Source organism: Malus domestica, chromosome 09 (genome assembly GCF_042453785.1).
Source record: "Malus domestica chromosome 09, GDT2T_hap1".
NCBI lineage: Eukaryota > Viridiplantae > Streptophyta > Magnoliopsida > Rosales > Rosaceae > Malus > Malus domestica.
In genome coordinates, this window is record NC_091669.1 from 28320115 (window position 1) to 28336827 (window position 16713).

Consider the following 16713-nt stretch of genomic DNA (forward strand, 5'->3'; position numbering starts at 1 on the left):
TAAAAATACAAAAGCTAAAAAGTTAAAAAGCAGCGTGTTGGGTCACTTGAATAGCATCCTCTGAGTGCGGAATCATTGGTAAGCCCTATTCGAAAGCATTTTTCTACATCTTAATTAGTTAGTCTTCTCATACTTGAAACAAATCTGTTGGAATAATCTAATAAGTCCAGATTTTCTCAAAGGTCCTTTGCTTTTCCCAATTCTTTTTGTTACGCAAAATTGTACAGGTTCCACGATAATAATTATTGAAAATCTTTCTTAAGAACACAATTATCTATCATACTTTAGCATATTCTAGTATACAACACAGCTATGATAATAGTGTTATGAAAAAGTAAGGAGAAATATACATGTTTGAGGTTGTAGTACCAAGATGCATACAATTATCTATCCACGTGCTTATGAACTTATTCTTATATGGAATTAACCAATTGTTTCATATGTACTCAAGACCATCATCATAATTACTGAACTTAGATTCCATTTCTTGCAAAGAACGCTGATACTCCTCTTTTGTTTCCGAACTCACAAGGCAATTCCAATCTCTATTAAATTTATTCCACTACTTGTTTGACTCAAACATTTTCTTGCACTTTGACAACACTTTTTTGTTAATATGCCATCTACACAATAAATGTTGTGCACTAGGAAATACATACTTGATAGAAGTCAGGAGTGCTAAATCTCGATCGGTGGCAATAACCCCAGGAAGACAATAGCCATGAAGCAATGTCTTTAATCTAGTCAAGGCCCAAGTGTAATTGTCTTCTTTCTTAGCCTCCATATACACAAAAGCAACTAAGAATGTCATATTAGTGGATGTCACACCCACAATTTGTAAGAGTGGAAAACGATACATGTTAGTCTTATATGTGCAATCCATGATAAGTACATGTGGGAATGCTCGTAATATCTCAATAGTAATAGGGTGAGCCCATAAAAGGTCAGTCACAATATCACCACAACTCCTGTGCCACTCAACATACTTGTGTTCTGATAACTTATGAAGTAATTGTTGCATCTGTGTCCTCCCGGCAAATTCTTTCATCCTACTTCAGTGTCTAGCATTATATATTGTCCTTATAGTTGATACATTTAGTGCATCTCTGTCTTTGATAGAGACCAAGATATCTTTGGGCCTCACCAAACTCTTAGACATGTCCACCAATAATTCATTCTCCTCTTTAGAAAGTTGCCCTGCAAAAGAATATCCTTCAAGATATTATGAAGTAGGATGATTATGCACTCCACATACTACCTTCAATGTCCAATAGTCCTCATCACCAATATTCACACCTTTCAACAAGAATGGACATCCACATTTTTTCGTACCAGAACTCCTAGATTGTTTTTTTGTGTGACCAATCTCATCTGACCTTTGACCATATGCTACAATACACTCGTATGACGAATATGTACCGTTTCTTTCACAAACAAGTGTTAGTCGAGGGCGACTCACAATTTTACCTTCACATCCTAAATCAAACATTTTAATAACAATTACCATATTATTCAGTTTTCCCTGTTCACGAACCCATCTAATCAACGCATCTTTTCCTTTGAATATCTGCACATAACACATATTTTATTTAGAAGTAAAATTCTAAAATTAACTAACAAGTCAACGACACTATAAATATATGATTACCTTATAAGTTGTAAATTGGTCAATATAATCCACTACACATTCTTATCCAACCTTGTTGCCTCGATTAGAATCATCGTCGAATTCTTGTTGCTAAAAAAATAAATGACAAAAATATGATTACGGTAACGAGGAAACATGAATTTGCTTGAGTCTAGATAATGTTCAATATGTATATTGATGCAGAATTTGTGTTTGTTCAATACGTAACGAGGAAACATGATTACAGTAACGAGGAAACACGACACTATAAACATGAATTCGCTTGAGTCTAGATAAAATAACTGGTCTATATTCAATATGTATAGATGCAGAATTTGTGATTGTGCTGGAGTCTAGATAATCTATATTTTTTGCCTCGATCAGACTGGGCGTTAGCCGAGCAAGATAATGCAAAGGAATCATGGGTTTAGCTTCAGGATGTTTTTCGTTCTATTTGTTGAAAAAAAAAATTACAATAAAGTAACTTCTACACTCTAAAAAATTGAAATCAAACAAACAAAAAAAATCATAAATTGAGTCATACCTTGGTTGGAGGATTCAAAACTGCAAAATCACCATCCATCAATAAAAAAACTTATTTTTCTCTATGAGAGTTATTAGGGTTTTAGCCAGAATGAACGTAGGATAAACAAAGAGTGATCGTAGAGTTTAATTATAGTGTTTGAGTTTATTGATAAATTTGAGTTTTATTATTAATTTGATTTTGTACTTAATAGTAATTATGCAATAGTATAAAATAGACAATTAATATTTAAAATTTAAGTTGAGTGTAAAAAGAGATTAAATAAGTTTAAATAAAATTTCTCATTAAATTATTTTTGTTGAATGAAAACATTGTTTGATAGGTTGTGACCATTCATGAATAAATTTATGATTTTTCAGTTAACAAAGATTAATTGAGTTGGCAATCTCGAGTATTTCTTTTCTTTTATAAACAAAATAAAATTATAAAATTCTTGTCAGTGTGTCTATTTCTATTTTTCTTTACGGCTCAAAGTTAACTTAATTTCATGGTGCAGTGCACATTTGCTTGATTGAAAATTCCAATCGATGAAGTGGATGTGAGTACAAAAGTGAGATTTTGGATTTGATCAGGGTCAATCCTAAGTTTTTTGTGCTCGGAGAGAAAGCTTAAAATGTGTTTTTTTTTTTTCAATACACGAATATATATTAAAAAGAAATATTTAAAGAGGTATAGTAACCAGTGAAAGCTCGGGGGCCTAGACCTTCACACTTATATTATATTACTTGAAGAAAAACATACAACAGGAGGTCATAGTACCTAAACCCGGATGATCAAAAGCAAATCATATTCAACCACTCCAAGCAAAACTCCTTCTTGAAATTTCAACCTTTAAGAAATCGTCTTCTTGCAATTTTTGAAGCAAATCATCAATTATATCATCATAATCCAAGTCTTCAACCTCATCATTTTCAATGCATAAGATTGTTATCCATTTACCCTATCTTGAGTCATAGTGGTCCATAAGTAAGATTTTAGTAATTTCAATTTTGAAAAACTTCTTTTTGCAGATGTCGTGGTCACATGTATAGTCAATAATAATCGATAAGCAATAACACATCTGGACACATACCAAACTAAAAATAAAGTATATTAAAAAAAATCATAGGTATGTGTAAATATGCGTATTATAGTCAAATTTGCTAAATATGTCCAAAAGACAAATGGATCCAATCATCCAACGGGTGGGTGCGGTGGGACAGTGGGTCAGTGGGCTCCACTTGAAAATGGACTTTCGGATAAACATAAGAAGAGATCGATACGCATCAATAGTAGAGTGGGGCAGGCACTGGCACTGGCACTTCTCGAGTCAGCTACATTTCATTCACATTTCATCCAAACACACAGGCAAAAAATGTTGCAGCTTTCAATTCCGAAAGGTACGCAAACGAATTCAATCCAATAAGATTTTGATTTTGATCCATCGATCCGAAACATTTTCTGATTTTAATTGTTGTTTGCAGTGAGAAATTTGGAGGCTCTTCGGAGGGCTTCCATCTTTGCTTTCCGAAGCTCTCACTTCTCCACAGCCGCCGATCCGTTTTCCAAGCAGCCTAATCCTCCGGTAATCAATCTTACCTACCCTGCCTTATCTCCTGTTTGTTTCCTCGGAAAATTTAGCGCTTTCTTTCTCGGTAAAAAATGATGTTCCACGTCTATGTATTTATTTGTGGTTACTCAGTACACTTGGTTCCTATAATCTGTTTAGCTGCTCAGAAAATGTTTTGACAAAAACAAATATGAAGAGAAATGAAATGGAATATGCTATTGGGGGAGGGGGGGGGGTGTGAGAGTGGTGCTGATGGTTCAGATGAATACCTACTCCATGTTAATCTTGCTGATTCAAATATTTACCCATTTTAATTGGAGTAGATTTCAGATTTTACAATTAATCCGTGACGACATATTCATTTTGTCTGACATTTAATCTCATTTTAATCCGTTTTGTTGTATCAGAGCGTTCCCAATCTAATTGGTGGTACTTTTGCGAAATCACAATCATCTGCGTCCATCGACGTTATAAACCCTGTAAGTGCATGACATGTATCCAGCAATTTCTTGGTTTTTTTTTTTTTTTTTTTTTTTTTTTTTACTTGGTCGGTTGGTCCTTTATAGAACTCATTGTGTTTGTCTTGTATTCAAAATTATTTCGTAGGCAACTCAAGAAATTGTTTCGCAAGTTCCTTTAACCACAACTGAAGAGTTTAAAGCTGCAGTGTCTGCGGCAAAGAAGGCTTTCCAATCATGGCGTAATACACCTGTTACGGCTCGTCAACGTGTCATGTTCAAGCTCCAAGAGCTTATACGGAGAGACATTGTAAGTGTGCTGGGTTTGGAGTCCTTCTCCTCTTTACTTAGTAAAAGTACAGTTGATTGAGCTATGGAATTTTTTTTATTCCTGTTTCAGGATAAGCTTGCTTTGAATATTACTACCGAACAGGGGAAGACATTGAAGGATGCACATGGAGATGTGTTCCGTGGGCTAGGTTAGTGTCTGTATTTTGTCGTCGAACTGTTTCTGCGAATGTTGGATTTCAGTGGGTGACAATGAAGCTCTGAGAATTTATTTTTTCTTATTCAGAGGTGGTGGAGCATGCTTGTGGTACAGCAACTCTCCAAATGGGGGAGTATGTTTCTAACGTATCAAATGGAATTGACACATACAGTGTTAGAGAGCCACTTGGTGTCTGTGCCGGTATTTGTCCCTTCAACTTTCCTGCAATGATTCCCTTATGGGTGAGTGAGCCTTCTTGCTTTCCCTGTTATATGATTGAAATGCCCACTGCTTTTTTCTATTCTTTTTCATATGAATGATTTACCTTCAGGGTTGATGTATCAAAGATATTATTCCTTTTCCCTTCTATTTCTTAGGTTTCTTGTTCAAAACTTTATTGGGCATTGTATGCATTCAGTCATCTAAGTGCTTAGGCTTGCCAACACTGTCAAAACGCATCTGATATGCATCCTTTTATCTTGTTCTTGAGAATGTCTTCTCGCAAGTAAACAAACACTAGGTCATTTTAGCAAATCTTTTTTATGCTCTAGTCCTTTTATGCTACTGCAGATGTTCCCAGTTGCAGTTACCTGTGGGAATACCTTTATCTTAAAGCCATCAGAAAAAGATCCAGGTGATTACCATTTACTTTGACCTCGTATATCTACTCGTGGAACATTAGCCCCCTCAAGCTTTTGTTTTATAAAATTATAGGAGTAAGAACATTAGAAAAAGTTAATTTGCGGCCTAATGTTTGTGTAATTTTTTATCAACAATCTTTCCTTCCTTTCTCTTCGTCTATTCTTGTCTCGAGAGGTCTTGACGATACCCTTCTGGAGAACTGCCTAGGCCCAGTCACAGGATCAACCCTTTAACCTACGTCAAAAGAAGGACATTATATTATGTGAAGAAGTCCTGTTTGGCATGAATGATTCCCAGCAGGGGCAATTATCCGAATGAGGAGTATTTTTGTAGTAACACATTTGCTTATATATCATAATACGTTTTGCCATGAAAGGTATTCTTTTGATTTCAACTTGTTGAATTTATTCATGAAACAAGAATTTTGATCGCTAGGAAACTTGGAAGAATGATATTCCTAAGGGCCGGTTTGATAACCCCTTTTTAGTTTAGTTTTCATTATTTTGTTCGTAGAGGCTTGAGGGAGAAATGAGGGACAGGATGCTGGGAGAGATGTATAAGGAAGGAAACACGTACAAAATGAAAACTAAACCAAAAACCAGAAACTGTTTAAAGTGGTTTCACTTAAAACAATTTTGTTTTCATTCATTCTTCTTTGTTTCTTGCCCTCTCTCCCACCACCCTTCTTCATCCTTCCTTTTCCCCATATACTTTAACCCTATATCAAGCGCAAAAAGTGAACTAAAACTAAAAACAAAATGGTTACTACATGAGCCTAAATGATTAATTTTTGCGATGCTTTTTGATTAACATATTAGTTACTATTACTTGCTAGAATCTATCAAATGGAAGGATTTAATGAAATCACTGGTCATATCCTTAGATACCATCTTGATTGTCTAACATGCTATTATTTTCCCTAATGACCTACGTACATTGGCTGGGTCTGTACATGCCGGCAAGGATACTATTTAATTTTCATGCTTAAACTTTGAAAGTGAGTTGTTATATTTTAATATGTGCAGGGGCTTCTGTAATTCTGGCAGAGTTAGCAATGGAGGCTGGTTTGCCTGATGGTGTCTTAAATATTGTTCATGGAACCAATGTAGGACTCAGACTACTTTTACAAGCACTACTGTTATTGTCTTAAGTTCTGCCTAAGTAGATGGCCTAATACTTGCTAGGATTCACGTAGGATCTTTAATTGATATTCACTCAGAAGATGTGGAAAATCTTTGATCAATGCATTTTAGATATATTTGCCATCTCATGGGTCATTGGTAAGAAGCAAAATAAAGAGATCCATAAAAAGAAAACATCTGTTTTCATTGCTTGGCACTGTAGATTTATTTATTTAATTATTGTGTAAATCATTTGAAGGCAAATGTGAAGCATTTTACGTGCGAATTCCTTCGTTATGAAGAAAAGCTTCCCTGTGGTTTGTATTGATAATTGATTGCTGCTGACCTTAGAAATATAAATGTAGTTCAGTAATGAGCTTCAGGTTAGGGATCCCCCAGATAAACTTATTTTTTGGGACACACTTGTAGGCCCAACTAACATTGGTTTCAACAATCCTAACAGTCTAGTTTTTAGGCCTCCTTCAAAGATCATCCTTGCAATTAACCACTCAAGTAAATGGTTGTCAATTTAGTGTTTTAATGATTTCCAAAGTCTCACTGATTTTGTGCATCAACACTAGAAATAGTTTTTAGGTTTTTCTTAGATACAATTGGATGTCTTAATGATTTCCAATAGGTTTATTCTTTTGCAAGGATGATCTTTAAACCATCCATTTATGAATAGGCAGTTAGGATCATTGAATTTTATTTGGAACGTGTCCCACAGGGTGTCCCTCTAGTAAAGGTTGTATGAGGGATCCCTAAATAGAAGGGGACTTCGTAGTTTGGTTGCATCTAAGTGTGACAAAGAGAAGCTAAGAGTTTTGCACCTATAAATCTCAACAATGCTATATTCCATGTGTTGTACAGTTGTGTTTATGACTGCTTGAAATACAACTTTTTTTTAATTGGACGAAGTGATATTAGAAGTTTGCTACCTTTAGGGGAATTGATTTTCCTAAATGTATGTTACTTTGTGGCAGGATATTGTTAATGCAATTTGTGATGATGATGATATCAGAGCTGTATCATTTGTGGGTTCTAATACTGTAAGTTTACTCATAATGATCACAACCACCTTCCAATTTGTTTTACTTTTATAGTTTTCAGATTGTAGCTTGCAGTCTCGACAACCCTAATAGCCTTGTAGTTTTAACATTATGGATTGCTTTGCGGTTTGAGTTTATATTTAATCTTATAAACAAAAGAAAATGCCTGAACATTAATTTTTTGTCAGATTATGTAGTTAATTATTGTTGTTTTCATGTATGTGCTCGCCTGCATATCATGTCACTGAGAATAAATATAATATTATAGTTTGTTCGTAGAAGTGAATTTTTTAATCAGATGGTTAGAGTTTTGAAGTATAAAGTTTTTTATTTTGAGTTTCTCTATGCATCTGGATGTTTTGTGGTTAGACAAGTTTGAACTGTTTATTGTAGGGATAAGTTTGTTGGTTTCTGTTCAGACACCTTTAGTTGGTTCCAAAATTTTGCAACTTAAAATTTTCCGGGTTTAATATTATGCTTTTACCTTGGTTGTGAACTGTTGTTCAAATTTATAAGTTTGCATGTCTGTTTAGCAGTATAGTTGCCGATGTAGTTCTGGTACAAAGGAACATGCTCTTACCAAATTCTCCCTTGCATAACAAAAAATTAGATTTCTACGTTTTGCAATTTTTTAGTTCATGTCGTATCAGTTGACCCTAGCTGTATCCTTACACAATGTTCCTATGTTAACATCAAAAGGCTGGCATGCACATATATTCAAGAGCTGCAGCTAAAGGGAAACGTGTTCAAGTAAGTCTGCTTCATATATAACAGTTGTGCTTTTGAGCCAAATGGTAGCTTTCATACCCTTGAAACAGTTGGGGGTGAAATTTATTTTTTCCTGATTTGACTATTTCTCCAGTCCAATATGGGGGCAAAGAACCATGCCATTATCATGCCTGATGCTAGTGCTGAAGCTACTTTGAATGCTTTAGTTGCTGCGGGCTTTGGTGCTGCAGGACAAAGATGCATGGCACTCAGCACAGTTGTCTTTGTTGGAGATTCAAAGTCATGGTATTATTATTACTATTATTTTTAAATTTGATAAGGTTTAGCCTTCTAGTTCACCATTAGTGTATCCTTTTTTGATTGAAGGCTGAAAGCTTGAAACTTACCTTCAGTGTTACCAAAGGAAGGTTGACCTTCAGTGGCCTGACCTTTTGAATCCATCTCCACTTACTGCTATCACAATGTTCTAGCGAATCCATCTCCACTTACCGCTAAGACAATGTTCTATTTGCTAGAAGGCTTCTCCAATATGTTCCCTGGGGCTTGAGAAGGATGAAAAACAATGCACACCCTTAATTCTGCTTCCTAGAAGACTCGTCCGGAAAAAAAAACCAAGAAAAGATTTTAGTAAAAATTGATTTCTTGTCTGTGTCCATTTTGTTAGTGTACACATCACCTAAAACCTTGTCACATTTCTCTCTTAGTATCCCAGATGTCTTGTTATTTCCATGTAACCTAGGTTTTAATTTGATTACTGTCATTGGATTTTAGCTATTTAACTTTTTCAGGGAGAACAAACTTGTGGAGGCTGCCAAAGGTCTGAAAGTAAGTGCTGGAACAGAACCTGATGCTGACCTTGGTCCAGTAATTAGCAGACAGGTAAGCAAATTAAAGGTTTTTTTTTTTTTCGTCCCGCCACCAATCAGATTACCAAATAGTGATGTTATTGAAGCCTAATTTTTATATATTATCCATCATATACTTGAATGAGTGGTAACCAAGTAGCATATTTGTTGTTAAAGTGGCAACTCCTTGACAGCTAACATCCGCTTTGCTCTTGACTAACTGATAACAATTGTTTACTGGGTTCATTCACAGGCAAAGGAACGGATATGCAAATTAATCCAATCTGGTGTTGAAAGTGGTGCCAAGCTATTGCTTGATGGCAGAAGTATAGAGGTATTTTTTTTATGCTTTCTGACTTAATACTTGCTGCATAAGATGCCTCTGACATTTTATTGCAAGTGTCGGCATGTGTTCTGTTCTGTTAGATAACAAGTATGCTTGAATGACTCAATTTTTTTTCAAAGATAATCACTGGTCAGTTATCTACTCATTTATGGGTGACAAAACAGGTCCCGGGATATGAGCATGGCAATTTCATTGGTCCTACAATCATATCAAATGTTACAGCTGACATGGAGTGCTACAAGGTATTGTCTGTAGCTATGACATCCACATATTTTGGAGAACTTGATGGTTTCAGATTTGGTCCCTGTCCCTTTTTTGGGGTGCTTTTTATTGGCACTCCAAAAAACTCATTGTGCACTCCTCATAAATGTATTTTTCTTTCTAAACATAGAAACTTTGGAATGCACAATGATGTTTTGGAGTGCCAACAACAGCACCTCTTTTTTCACTTATGTTTTTATGAAAACAATGGTGGTCATTGGCTACACAACAGATTGAAGGTACCAATATCTTGGGTACGTATTTGGTTGGATACCAAGGTCCAAGTGATTTGGCATCCGACAGCACCTTTTATTTGTTGACTCAAATTCAATGGAGTTTCTACAGGAAAAGAGTCACTTAACTTTTATGCTGGGATGGACTTGATTGTTTTTCGACCTTGTTTTGTGCAGGAAGAGATTTTTGGTCCTGTTCTTCTCTGCATGGAGGTATGTTTATTGATTCCATTCGTGTTTCTCTGCGATTCATCTTTCTCATAGCCTGGTATGGGTGTTTAACAAATTTGATTTCTTCTTAATGTCAGGCGGACAGCTTAGACGAGGCAATAAGCATTGTTAACAGAAACAAGTACTCATTGCTTTTCTTGTTGCCTTAATTAGCTTTAGTGGAGAAGAAAAATATGTTGTTCATGTGAGTGAATTATTTTGAGCAGATATGGCAATGGAGCTTCTATATTTACTACGTCCGGGGTAGCCGCAAGGAAATTTCAGACTGAGATTGAGGCTGGACAGGTAAATCAAGTTCTTAAGCATCTGTTGCGGCTGAGTTTGCAAGAAAAGTAATATGAACTATGGAAATTAGTTGACGGTAGTATATAACAGCAGATTTGTTAGTTTGGCTCTGGTTGGCAATGTTTTACCATTTTAACTTGGAGCTATATTCAGTTAAACTGTGATGGCTACAGAGATACGTTTAATATCAATTTCTAACTTTGCCCATGAAATAGGTTGGAATCAATGTTCCTATTCCAGTTCCCTTGCCCTTTTTCTCTTTTACTGGCAACAAGGCATCTTTTGCAGGAGATTTGAATTTCTACGGTAAAATATTTATCACCTCTTACGCAAACTTGTTATGATAATAGCAATATTTTCTCTCGTTTCAATAGTTTAATTGTTCAAAAGCTGGTTGTATACAATAAATTACCTGGATTTGGTAAATTGTAAGAGTTTGTTTGCTCTGAATTACAGGCAAAGCTGGTGTTAACTTTTTCACACAGATCAAAACAGTTACTCAGCAATGGAAGAATCTACCAGGCAGCAGTGTGGTTAATCTCGCAATGCCAACTTCTCAAAAGGCATAGTTTCCTTCATTACAAATGCCCCTTTCTGGAACTCGTCTCAACATTACAATAAAATCAATGTCAAGTTCTTCAATATATTTGCTTTCTTCCACATTTGTTTCTGTTTTTTTTTCCTTTCAAAGGTTGTAGTGCAGCTTACATCACAAGATTTGCACCATATTCTGGTGCTTCGTACCGTTTGAGGTGAGATCCCTTGATAATCTCACTATGGCAGTGCACGTTACAAAGATTGCAAGACAAAGTTCACTCGTTGGAAATTTGGAACTTCATCTTGGTTCTTTTGTTCGGTTTTCACCTTTTTCTTCAAACTTGTGACACGGTCCTTTTCATTCCATTGTTGGATGCCCTTGATGCCCAATATCAGTGAGATTTTAGAAAAACGTAAAATGTCAATTTTGTGATCTTCGCTCGGTAGTGATGATAATATATAAAGAGATAGAGGTAGGGAAGCAAATACAAGATGTACGTGGTTCATCCTAAGTTTGGCTACGTACACGGGGTTGAAGAGTTGAGTTCTCATTAATAGTGAAGAGGTTACACAATAAGTAGGTTCAAGGGTTCAGTGTTATGTTCACGGGGTTGAGGAGTTCTCATTAATAGTGAAGAGGTTACACAATACATAGATTAAAACATAATCCTCATTGGTGAGTTCTAATGACAATTTTAAATACAGTAATGAGATTAGGGATTAATTGTAGGAGAATGATCTCCTTTTATATTTGAGGAGAGTATCCGGCTCTCGTCCACGGTCGATGTGGGACTTTAGGAGTTTTATTCTGACGTTGACATGTGTCGTTCTGTGATTGGTCTCTTAGTTGGAGGAAAATACTTGTGCTTCGTGTACCTCTCAGTGGGTCCTTGAAGATATAAAGTTGACCGGTGCTTAGTAGTTGCGGAATTGGTCAAGTATGGTACTAACACACCCTCTTTGGATTTATCAGAATTCTTTGAAGTGTCTCTCGTTCTACTATTTCCGGGCTCCTCATTAGGCCGATGAGATTGCTTTGCAGTTGAAGCCGGTGTAATTTGTGGCGTAAACGCCTTGTCTACTGCTTTCAGTACCACAATCTGCCTAGTGTTTTGTGGACTACAAGTCTAGAAGACGATCATTCCACTAAAATGTGACATAACGTTTTATAGCATTATCATTGGAAATAATTAATCCTGAAATAATAATCCGTTTATTCGCTCGTCCATTGTTGGGCAATGTGCACTCTCCAATGTTGAACATGTTCGTCACTAGTGTCGGTTTTGTATGACTAAATAATCGTCTGATTCATTGTAGAAGTGAGGTGCCTTTTTTTACTATTTTTAACCGTTAAATTAAATAAATAAAAGTGAATTGCAAAATAAAATCAGGATAAACCTAAAACTACCAAGAGAGAGAGTCAAGACCACTAATCTAATTCGGGTCAACTGGAGCTCTACCCGGGCCAACCAGACCCGTGTCCGCAGTCAGTAACAGTAACGCAGCACGCACACCGTTACTCACATTGCGTTTGCTTTGCCTTGAGAATATGAATGCTCTTGGCGGTGGCGGCTATGGCGGCCTCTGGGGTTGGAACTCCTCATCACCCAGAAAACCCAAGCAGCCAAGAAGACGCCCATTCGATTCCAAATCCCAGTCCTCCTCCAATTCCAATTCTGTGGACGCAACCGGAAGAGCCCGTCACTGGTTCCCCTTAATGCAAGCCGCCACGGCTGGCTCACTGGCTCTGACGGGAGATACAATTGCTCAGCTCACACAGCGCTGGAGAAAAGCAGAGGCGGAAAACCAACAGGTTTGTCTAATTTAACGTCTCTCTCTTGGCTTTTTTTAGCTGCTTGGTTCCTGAGAAAATGTAGGATAAAGGTAAATCTTGGAATTTTATGATGTGTTTGGTTGCTCAGAATATTTTGAGGGTTTATAAAGTTTGAGGCTTGGAATTATTTATAGTTGGGGTTTGGAGTGAAAAAGGACAAACTTTTCGGTATCTGGCGGTGTAAATTACTCGATCCATTTCCGTATCGCTCATGATACATATACTAACCCAGGCACTCCTTTGAAATGCATATCCCCTTTTTGCACAGCAGGGTTATGAAAATCCACAAGAAGCCACTGGCCGTATTGTATGTGCCAATTGCATTTTAGCTAATAAACCAGTGGATATCGAGGTTTGTAACTGAGAGTTGGTTGTGTATTTCTGAGTGCAGCAGCTACTTATTAATTTGCTGGAATGTTGTTTCTTGTAACTGTACCAAAGTTGGCGCGAATGCTAAACCGGTGTTCCTTGGTTGTATGTGTTGTGTTAAACTCTTGGATCTCGTTGTCTTAAACTGACTAGAAAGAACAAGTGCCTAATATGGTTGGATGGCCCTGTTAGACTACAATTTCTCAGCTTATAGGTTGTTACCCGCTAAGCTATTGCTTAGCCGAAGATTGTGGATTCAAGTTTGTAGCAGGTGAAATGATGGATCAACACTTTGGACTGTAGATCTTGAATTTCTTTTAGATTTTTGGCTCCGCTAGCGAACACAATTCTAGGTTCGAAACATATTACCATAATCCTTTTTGCTGTGACAAATCTTGTATGGATTCTTAAGAAAAGGAAGTTGTCCATTTTTCGGGAGAACTCTTGCATGGAAATGGAAAAGAATCAAGTCTCTATTGGAAATGGTAAGATCTTTGGTGCAAGGACGAGTTGACCTGTAGCATCTTGACTGGGTTCTGTCTTCAAAGGATACCCCTCATCGATGAATAAGTGGAAAAGTTATCTTGTCAGTTTACGGCAATGTCATTCTTATATGTGGTCTCAACCAGGAAGGATGTAAACCAATTATCCAAGCATTCACTTAATTTTTTTTGGGTTATTTTTCAAGTATGTGACCAAACATCTCTGTGGTGCGGAGTCAAATGCTAGAAAATTCATTTATAATGGATAAGCTATGAAGATCATGGTGTGCCTCCTAGTTGATTTGTGTGGTCCATCCGCCAAGCTTGATGACTCTTTGTAGCTCCATCAATTGGTCTTGTCTTGTCTAATCTTTATAGTTTATGGCTTGTAAGGATGCTTTGGTACATTAGTATTTGTGTTCCTTTGAGTTTAGTGACCAAATTCTCTTTGTTAGGATGTAAAACGTGCTCTCCTCTCAGACCATGATTGGCTTCGTGCCCTGCGGATGACTTCCTATGGGTTTCTTTTGTACGGCCCTGGTTCTTATGCCTGGTACCAGTATCTTGATCATTCTTTGCCTGCAAAAACTGTGGAGAACCTACTGCTGAAGGTTCGACCTCTTTTACATCAATCTTGAGGTATTATGACTGTAAGGAACTCAGAAAAACCCCAAAATAAATTTTGAGGAAACAAAAAATGAAAGTAAGCCTAGTTTGGAAGGCATCTCACCTAATTTGGAAGGTATCTCATAGCTTTTTTCTACTTACAGGTTTTGTTAAATCAAATTGTGCTTGGTCCATGTGTGATTGCTGTTGTTTTTGCATGGAACAATTTATGGCAAGGGAAAGTGTCACAGCTTCCAGGGAAGTACCAAAGAGATGCTCTTCCCACTTTACTTTATGGTAAACTTCTTTTGATTGTTATTTGCATTCACTTTGTAGCTCAGATTTCATAAACTCATATTTTCAATTTTCGTTATATTAATTTGTGCAGGGTTTAGGTTCTGGATACCTGTCACTTTTTTGAATTTCTGGTACACCATTTTCTCTTCTGCGATTTATTTCCTCTTTTTTCCGTCTCCTTTGGTACGGGAAATTTGGCCGTGCCTCCATTAGTGCCATCATTGACAGTTGGAAATCGTTTATAAACTACTTATTTTCTACAAAGATAATGAAAGTTTTTTTGCAGTGGGTGATGGAAAAATTCTTTTCCTATAACATCATACTCTGGCATATAATTCACTTTTAAATACCAAATTAAGTGGTAGCTTTGTGTAAAAATTTGACCGGAATAGCTTTCTACAGGGTGGTTCCTCTTCAAGCTCGTGTAGCTTTCATGTCTGTGGGTTCAATTTTTTGGAACTTCTGCTTGTCTTCAACCATGAGCAAGTAACATCTATGCATTTTATCAACAGTTGTTGTCAGCAAGCAGAACTTTGGTCACGAGGTATCTTCTACATCTCCGATTGCTTACCTTGCTTTGAGCTTCATAATTCTTCCTGTTTTATGCTATTTCTTTACTCGTTGCAGGTTGGTTTGGGAGTCTGACATCCGATAGACCACAGGTTTAGAAGAAAATGACGACCTGAAGCAACTTTTTAGTTAAAAAATGAAATTCAAGCCCTTCGAATTCGAGGATTGTTATAACAATGTGGACCTTATGTTCTTTTTCTGCTAGCCATAAAAGAAGAAAGGAAAGCCGATATGTTTCTTAACATACCTGATCAATTACCTTCATCTTACACGTAATTTTTCATATGCATGACTCATACTCAATCATACAACATCCTCCGTGAAAGAAAGGTAAGAATGTTTAGAATTGAGAAGCCTTGAGTTAGCTAATGGGACCAAAAGGTGGCAACTGAAAGCTGAGACTCAGAGGAAAAAACTTTAAGAACTGGCGAGTGCACTGCAATGGACAAAATCCAAGGCGCACGAGCGTCTGTAAACTGTTGATTGACTCATAGGAATGAGTGATTGATTGTTCGGTTGTGTGAATGTGTGTGTGGCCAATGCTGGGAAACCTCTGCCGTAGAGTTGATAGACGCATATTTATGCGACTTAGTTAACTAGTTTTCTTGCATTTACGTTATTAGTTCTTAGTTATTTTAGTACTTTAAGCCATTTTCGTGTGTTTGTAGGTCCAAAGGGCTAAGGTAGCAAGAAAGTGCATTTTGGTGCATTTTGGAGCAGTTTTGAGCTTGTAATGGATTACATATGATATGAGCAAGATGGATGGACAAATTTGAAGACAAAAGAGGCTAGGAACATGCTAAAAATCTGGTGAAACAAATACAAGTTGCAAGAAGGGATAAATTTCTAGAAGGATTGGCCAAAACTTCACTCAAAACCATGCATACCCCATAAAATTCATCAATGCCGTGGCCTTCCCTTTGTTTTACTTCCACCAGATTTTTTTAGTGATGATGCAATGCCTATCTCACTATGACATTTGAGTGGATGATGTAATGCTTAACTCACCATGACATTTGAGTGGATGATGCAATGCTTAACTCACCATGACATGTGAGTGGATGACTCAAAACCTACCCTCACCAACAATTCTCCACCTTGCCATGCCTTACCTACTTCATTCCACCAGATTTTTGCATTAAACATGTCCATCCTCTCCCTATAAATACCATGCAGCAACCTCATTGAATTCATCCAGAAATTAACCATTCTCCAAGCCTTTCCTTTCCTCTCCTACATATCTAAACCCCTTCCCATCCATTCCTCCAAATAACCAACCCTTCAACATCATTCCAACCTTGTTGTTGCGGCAAAGAGAAGGAGAAAAGTCCTTAGACGCACTTGCTATCCAACATGGATCGTTGGAACGTTTAGGTGCTTTCTTTCCTTTGTTTTTCAATGTTTAAATTTGTTTATCTTTGTTTTGTAATAATGAGGAACTAAACCCCCCTTGGCTAGGGGGGGATTCGAAACCATGTTAATGCTTGCAATATGATTTGATTACTTTTAATTGCGTTTCATAAGTTATGAATTCGATTTACATAAATTTGATTGATAACATGTTTATGTATGTTGATTAGGGATGCATACTTAGTTTGCATGCATAAATAT

The 16713-nt window shown here is 36.8% G+C and overlaps 2 protein-coding genes across 2 annotated transcripts; both read left to right on the top strand.

Annotated features, from left to right (window-relative positions):
* Positions 1–3428: 3428 nt before the first annotated feature.
* Positions 3429–11067, top strand: LOC103444101 (methylmalonate-semialdehyde dehydrogenase [acylating], mitochondrial). Its single transcript, XM_029108464.2, has 19 exons — positions 3429–3550; positions 3635–3735; positions 4128–4199; positions 4327–4488; positions 4579–4657; positions 4753–4907; positions 5236–5299; positions 6333–6412; positions 7412–7477; positions 8177–8227; positions 8340–8491; positions 8995–9085; positions 9305–9385; positions 9562–9639; positions 10069–10104; positions 10200–10243; positions 10329–10407; positions 10623–10713; positions 10864–11067. Exons 1-19 carry the CDS (start codon positions 3526–3528, stop codon positions 10974–10976), a joined length of 1620 nt encoding a protein of 539 aa, XP_028964297.2. The 5' UTR covers positions 3429–3525; the 3' UTR covers positions 10977–11067.
* Positions 11068–12120: 1053 nt separating this feature from the next.
* LOC103444056 (uncharacterized) lies at positions 12121–15344 on the top strand. Its single transcript, XM_008382963.4, has 6 exons — positions 12121–12757; positions 14085–14240; positions 14400–14532; positions 14624–14663; positions 14935–15076; positions 15160–15344. Exons 1-5 carry the CDS (start codon positions 12494–12496, stop codon positions 15020–15022), a joined length of 681 nt encoding a protein of 226 aa, XP_008381185.1. The 5' UTR covers positions 12121–12493; the 3' UTR covers positions 15023–15076; positions 15160–15344.
* The last annotated feature ends 1369 nt before the right edge of the window (positions 15345–16713 follow it).